Source organism: Miscanthus floridulus, chromosome 10, assembly GCF_019320115.1.
Source record: "Miscanthus floridulus cultivar M001 chromosome 10, ASM1932011v1, whole genome shotgun sequence".
In the NCBI taxonomy this organism is placed as follows: Eukaryota; Viridiplantae; Streptophyta; class Magnoliopsida; order Poales; family Poaceae; genus Miscanthus; species Miscanthus floridulus.
The window spans coordinates 37785068-37792486 of NC_089589.1; the positions used below are offsets into that span (position 1 = coordinate 37785068).

At 42.4% G+C, this 7419-nt stretch overlaps 1 protein-coding gene across 1 annotated transcript; it reads right to left on the minus strand.

The window, feature by feature from the left end:
- Window positions 1–1145: 1145 nt before the first annotated feature.
- On the minus strand, window positions 1146–5055 carry LOC136490041 (B3 domain-containing protein Os11g0197600-like). The gene is made up of 5 exons (XM_066486540.1): window positions 4336–5055; window positions 3228–3831; window positions 2434–2517; window positions 2146–2309; window positions 1146–1685 (listed from the first exon to the last, which is right to left on the minus strand). The coding sequence occupies exons 1-5, from the start codon at window positions 4723–4725 to the stop codon at window positions 1404–1406; spliced, it is 1524 nt and encodes a 507-aa protein (XP_066342637.1). The 5' UTR covers window positions 4726–5055; the 3' UTR covers window positions 1146–1403.
- Between the last annotated feature and the right edge of the window lie 2364 nt (window positions 5056–7419).

Below are 7419 nucleotides of genomic sequence, written 5' to 3' on the forward strand. Positions count from 1 at the left end.
TCGTCCTTGTACACCTGTGTATCCCTTTTGTTGAATTCCATACTCCGGCTGACAGGGAACTTTTTCATCGTCCTTGGGAAGTACTACTACAATTTGCACTGACTTGTAACTAATTCTATATTTCTATGAGGAGATACCAAAATCAACTCTAGCTAAATTGGTACTACAAGTACCTTTCCTTATTTCTCCAGGGACCGTAAAAATGTTTGATCACCAAGAACAATCACAGGATGACGACACTTACTAACTGTAACATCAAAAAGCTATTTTGCTTTCATCTGTTTGTCATTCTCATGTCCTAAACCTGCAGACTGAATCGTTGAGCAAATGATTGGATTAGATCCCAGTCCCAGGCTACCAGCTAACCTACTTCAGATGCCACATGTTCAGCTTAGCTGTTGCTCGTGCCTCACTGATCACCCAGTACGTACTGCAAAAAGGGCCTGCTGCTGAGGAGTGAGCTTTCTCCATTTGCTGAAACACTGAATTGAGTAGAAAGGAATTAAAGGGAGGCCTGAACTGAGCTGAGCTGTTGAGCCTGACTGAGACCTCAACACGTGGTCTTGTACCTGCAGCAAGCCATCACCCAACAGGGAACAGAGTGAAGCAACAAGGAAGGAGGTGGAGGGCCAAGAGCACAGCCATGAAATGGATGCAGCAACCAACATGCATGTTGGTCTCCAACAGAAGGAATTGGTTGTCAAAGTTTTGTGCCTGCCAGGTCCGCTGTCGTAACAGTTCCCATTTCACATGAAAATGTCATGCTGAAATAAAATAGAAACAGAAAGACTATGCCTTGTTGCTGATCTTGTGCTTCGTAGGATTCTAGAATGCCTCGGCTGCTATCTCAGAAATAACACCACAAGAACACATCAGCGATTGAGAAAGCATGGTGGCACGAAAGAACAGTTCAGCAGCAGTTTCCAGAAAGGAACCAAGCGATGGCTAGACTATTTCATAAAGCAACCAGTTTTTTGGTCAAGGCTTCTGTTTCACCCAAGAGCCACATGTTGCAACTACCACTCCACCAGCCAAGGCAAAACTGATCAGATAAATTGCGACAGCTCTCCTGTTTTTTCTACTACTGAAAGGTATGTTTCTGTTATAAACTGCAAGAAAAGAAAATAATGGGGAAACAACAATACTATTCATATAGCAAATCACTCTAATGGCTGCAAATTCACAGCAATATGACGGTTAACCAATACACCAGGGTTCCAACCAGAACATGAGCACATAACAACTCTGTTTATAGTCGCTTATTTGTTTCGGGAAATTATTAGTGTGCTCTATCTTGAACGAGCACAGAAGCACTTTCCAGCATGTGAATGACCAATCAGTCTTCTTATTCTCCACTAGCCGGAGATCAATAGGATCGCACCCTCGAATGTGCAAAGGAAAGCCTAGTCTCTGTCTCTGGCACGGAGGAGCGGAGTTATCTCCGGGACAACCCTGTATATGTGCACTTTTATGTTGTCCTCCTTGAAAAGCTCAAAGATGCAGACATCAAACTTCTCCAGATTGTTTCCTAGAGCAAATTTACCCCAGCCACCACTGAAAGCGCCAACAGAGCGGTCACTGTAGTAAACATAGTTAACTTCCCAAGCCTTCCCTAGGGGATCCCAGAGCGTTAACTTCTTGTTTGTCTGGGGAAGTGACTCTCTGACAAATTCGCAAGCGATGTTCTGAAATACATGGGGATTAAGTTAGAGAAGCAATGACAATGTAAACAAGCCAATGGTAAATACATGGGTATATAGAAAATGCTATCCATTAGTAGACAAATGAAAAACTTAAAACATAATACTAGCTCAGTTTTTGGTAATTTTTCTGCGCTTCTGGTGCTTTCAACATTAAAATCAGACAGTACCAAGCTAACTTACACATGACAAACAAATGTTTCCTAATCTAATGAGATTGGAAAAGCAGGGAAGCAAAAAGTGGGTACATTAGCCAAACTAAGATAGTTGTAAAAGTTACTGGGAAAATGCTTGAAAAATGTTTACTGCTATAAGAACAATGTTCTGCAAAGAGTTAGGAAGCACAAGTCGGCGACTAAGGAACTATATTTATGCAGGGACTACAAAGAATAGTTTTGAGCTCGACATAAGTGTGAGGTAGCATATGGGAAATAAGTGGCATTACCATGAAAAATCCCACATAGACATAAGATTCCATCATTATTTGCACGGTGAAAGGATACTTTGACTTAAATTCATTTGCCTTTCTAAGAGCAAGGTCTTTCTCTTCTTCAGTTACTGGGCGCCTTTGAGATATCACAACTGGTGCCCTGCTGGTCTTCAAAAGGACTGAAAGGCGCGATAGCATCAATTTATTCACAGGTATCACACAGTCCAAAAGAACTGAATCTCTTATTAATAATAATGATGGCAATTTCACTGCAATAGAATTGTTCGAGGAAGAAAAACTTACATTTACCACTCCTAGGCACATTCTTATCTCTGATCTGAGTCTTGTTGAAAGTCTTAGATTCGTTCAACAAACTGAAGGTGGCATCTGTGATATGCAAAAGTTAACTTGAATGGAAAGTACATGGATGGTAATGATTTTGAATGAATCCTAGCTAGAAAAATAATAATGTTTGCTCAAGAGTGTTCAACTGGGATTGCAGTCCGGTTTTGACATATTAGAGCACTTATTTTTATTAATACTCAGAAGTGAGTGAAATCAGAGATAATCTTAGCCAATATCCATCACCAACAAAGAGCCTAGATATGGGATGTTCACAACCAGAATATTAAATTTCTCCTAGTGAGGTGGGGTTCTCCTAGTGTTTTAGCAATCAAAATTTAGTATAAATTTTCCCTACCAAATGCCTCCTAGTGAGATTCCCATGTGCTATAACTAGTGGTAGCGTTTTATTACTACATAAAAACACTAGGAGAATTCCACCATTTTGGCAGTGGTTATGGCAACTACAAGCCTACAATAGCACAGCACATGGCCTCCTAAGTTCTGACCATGCAGTACAAGTAATCAACAGTATGGTTTAGTCATATTTATACCACTATCCTTGCACTCAACAACATGTTGTCAATGAAAACACACTAAAGAATAATTTCACTAGTAACTGTCAATAACTGCACCTTTGTGTTGATCTCAACAGTGAGACATCAAAACAATTATTCAGGTCACACCCCATAAGGAAAAAAAATCAGGTTAGCTTTCATTATTACAAAAAAACAAGGTTCTTTTATCTTTCTTACTGTGAACAATTGTCGCCGCATCCTTTGAAGTGCCAGCTTGATTCCTCCTCTTGTCAGCTTTCTTTGCGACAGTAGAGTGCCTCTTTGATGCATTGCCATCTGCTGGGAGATCACTCATTGCTCTTGTTCTCTTCCCTGTTACTCCACGGCCCTCTTCTGTGGGGAGAGGTGGTATCTCAGAGGCGCCAGTGCCACCACCCATTGCTCTTGTTCTCCTTCCAGTTAGTCTATTGCCCTCTTCTGTGGGGAGAATTGATACCTCAGAGGCGCCACCTGCATCCATGTCCCTTTGGACGCCTTCATCCTCTTCAATCTTAACGACTACCTCATTCGTTGGCTTTGCATCCAAGGCTGCTGGGTCGATGATGCCTGACGGAGAGAACACCGCCACGGAGAACTGAGAGGGCCCATCATATGTGAAAACCAAGAAGTAACCTTTCTTGAGGGAGTGATCCGTGACGAATTCCTTCCATCCCTGTTCAAAAGACCACACTTCGGACTCTGAAGCAAGTGTTGCCTGCCATTTCTTGCCACTAGGACCCTTCAGGAAAACCGGTCCAGTAGGCTGCTCCTTGAGGTGCTGGTGGAACATGGGTGGAATTTTCTGCACAGGATCAACACATTCAAGAAGGCGTTTTTTTTACCTCCAGAATGCACATATGAACCTGCTGTAACTGAGGCGCGCTACATGCGTGATGAAACCTCAGATAAAAAATAAAGCCAGTAATATATGGAATATATGCAAATCATAACCATTAACAATGAGATGAACCAAGTCGTATTTGGTGTTTTTTTTTTTTAAAAAAAAATTGCCAAATCAACACATGCACATGACAAGCAATCAGCTAACGGGTAGAACATTAGGAAAAAAAAAAGTAATTCAGGAGGGGGAAAAAATCCCATTTTCTTTGTTGAGCATTGCAAGAAACAGGATTCAGTCATTCAGATACCTAATCGGAACAGATCATCGCAGCATCTAACAACCAGAAGCAATTATTTTTATCTGGGAAAAGAAAGTACGACCGAAAGTAATAGAACAGTCCACGCATTGATTCATGGATTAATTAAACAAAACAGGGGATGGGATGGATGGGGCGAAGAAGCTCACCAACCGCTCCCTCGACTGCTCGGGGAAGAAGACCTTGAAGAACTGTGGGCAGACGTTCTTCTCGGCGCCGGTCTTCTCCTTCACCCTGTCATTCTGCTCGCCGACTTCAATCACCTCCGTCTCCTTGTCCTTCCCCTTCCCCTTCCCCTGGGGCTTCTTCTGCTTCTCCTTCGCTGGCTCCTTGCCCTCTCCACCCATCTCCGTCTCCTTCCCCTTGCGTCTCGGCCTCCCCCTCGCCGGCTCCCTGCCGGTTTCCCTCGCCTCCTTCTCCTTCTCCTTTCTGACTTCCTTCTCCTTCTCCTTCTCCTTCTCCTTGCTGCTCCCCCTATCCTTAACCAGCGCGGCAGCCGAGCTCGTGGTCCCCTGCTGCTTCTTGGGACGGCCCCTCATCGTCGGCTTCTTCTCTGCAGCAGAGCAAGGAGGAGCACCGGTAGAATGAACAAGATTCAATGGTTCACGCGGGGCGAGGCAGCAGAGCAGGCAGCAGCAGCTGTAAATAGACTGACTGTAAACAGTTATCACTGGCTGGCTGCCTCTCTCGGAGTTTGGAGCAGCGGCAGCGTCCTCCTCCTCTCTCAATCTCTCTCCTCTCTCCTCTCTCTGGAGCCTGGACCCTCTCTGGGTTTAAGGAATGGTGGCTGCTAGAGCAAGGACAGAAGGGCCAGCCTTTTGCACGAAAACAGGGGAGACGGGATGGAAAGGCGATGGCCTGAACCTCCACTCTGGGGTTGTTGGGCAGTGGGCTTCTGGAGTTATGTAAGGATGCATCAGCAGGAGATGCCTTCAGCTGGATTTTGGGTTTTTTCTTTGCAGGGACAGCCATGATGGCTGATGATCACCTGAGATGAGATAGTCACCATCTGGCAGGAAGGGCTGGATTCCTCTCCATATGGTGAGGGGTGGTTTTGAGTGTGTTGTTGCTCTCAAATTTAAATGCCGCGATAAAAATTGCGGCGGAATTCCTTTTCGAGACGATAACACTAGTTGTCGATTCCTTTCTATGAGATTAGAGAAAATTCTTTCCATCGCAAAATCTTACCATTGTCAAAAATCTTACCGTTGTGTAATATGAATCCGCGAAATTTGGAGGGGCGGCGGCGCGTGCGAAATTTGGAGAGGCGGCTAAGTGGCACGGGCGCGCGAGTAGGAGTTGGACGCCTTTCCCACTTTCCATCTTCAGTGGACGATATTCGCGGTGCCATCTAGACACTCTTTGCTCCTCAGATCTATAACTAGATTAGGGGAAAAAAAGAATTGGATACAAAAATTAAGTCAAAATTTACAAAGTGAAGCTTTGTCGAACCTCTCTCGGAGCAGTGTCCGTGCGGAGCGGAGGAAGAGCAGGCCGCGCGGGGCAAAGGTAGAGCAGGTCGCGCAGGCGTCGGCGAGGAGGCTGCGTCGGGAGAAACAATGCCGATGCCGGGGACAGAGGAGAAGCCGCAGAGGCTAGGCCGCACGTTCGCCGAGAGAAGCTGCAGCGGGGAGGTCGCGTGAGCGTCAAAGGAAGCCACGACCGGGGAGGCTGCGTGGTAGATCAGAGAAGACGCGCCGCTCCTTGGGATGGAGGAGGCCAGATCTGGCAGAGGCAGCGGCGGTGGAGAGAGCGTGACGGGTGCTGTCAGGAGGAACCGTCGGGTCAAGGAGGCATGAGCATTGGGAAGTGGCACGAGAAGGGTTCCATAACGACACGCGAGAGGAACCGTAGAAACGGTCGAGTACCAGAGTCCCTAGGAATGAGGGCCCGAAGAGGAAAATTTGAGGGCTCTAGTACCAACCTACTGGACCTTATTTTTTTGTCACAAGCCCTCAAATTTAGTTTTAAGAGCTCAAGTAGGGGCCTGCTAGTAAGGATGCAAAATGGAAATGGATATCCGAATTATCCAATATGCGTATCCGCTAAAACTTGTAATATGGATATTCGTATTCATATCCGTTACTAATATGGATACTAAATGGATACATCTGAATTCATTTTTCAGAGTTTTCTTTATCTGATTCTATATCTGTATCCGACAATATCCAGCAGTATCTGTATCCGCAAAGAAAACAAGGTGTCACTAACCTACTTAAATGTGTTCTCTCCATAATGACTGACTAATTATTGAATTTTATTATTACTAATAATATATACATTGTACCCATTTAATAGTATATCTAATTATCTATAAATACGTTTTAATATTAATTTTAAAATATTAATGATACATAAAGATTAAATTAATTTTAGTATTTTTCTAATTTAGTTTAGTCCAAATATATTTGTTTTTTAAATTATTTTAATGCTTCAGTTTATTTATTTATTGATTTAAATTATTTTACATAAATTTATAATTTGATGGTAACTGTTTATATAAATATAGTATTGATTGATTAATTGATGTACTTACTTATTAAATATTTATTGATAGCTATATTATTTTTATGTGCTATCCTTGTCTATGTTATATACACAAATGCTTTAATCTCTACTTGTGTGATAATTTTGTAATTCCAATACTATAGATAAAGTAAAATGGCTATTTGTTTTCTACCATTTTTATTTGAATTTCTTCACTAGAACTATTATTTTATTTAATATTATCCATTATAATTTAGTTTACTTCGACATTGGTGATTATTAGAAATGTGCTTTCATTAGTTCACTTTGGTTAACAATGTACTTAGTAGTAAATTTTTATCAATGTATGTTAAATTTGACAATATACATTTTTTAGCTGACTTGAGTAAATATCCGAATAGAAATATGAATCCGAGACATCCGTTTTGTATTCGTATTCGAAAATATTTGAATCCATATTCGTATTCGAATTAAAATGTGGTAAAATGTGATATCCGGATCCGATTCTATGCGAATCCAATCCGTTTCCATCCTTACCTGCTAGAGTTGCTCTTATGAGTCCACTTAGATGCTAAGAGCACCTGGCTAAAATCTGACACTCAGATCGCTTACATATACTTCGTTTTTTGTGTTGGGCATTTGTAGTAATGACTTGTGCATAGAGTTGATGTTACCTCAAGATTTTTTTCCCAATGAAGATATAGGATCCGACTGTTATTTTGTTTTTTCTCAAGTTAAATCGTCTC

Excerpts from the sequence above, each read along its gene's own strand:
- LOC136490041 (XM_066486540.1), bottom strand. The coding sequence starts at position 4,725 with ATGAGGGGCCGTCCCAAGAAGCAGCAGGGGACCACGAGCTCGGCTGCC. Across the intron at positions 3,832-4,335 it reads AGCAGTCGAGGGAGCGGTTG|AAAATTCCACCCATGTTCCA; the intron begins GTGAGCTTCTTC and ends GATCCTGTGCAG. Across the intron at positions 2,518-3,227 it reads TGCGGCGACAATTGTTCACA|ATGCCACCTTCAGTTTGTTG; the intron begins GTAAGAAAGATA and ends TGCATATCACAG.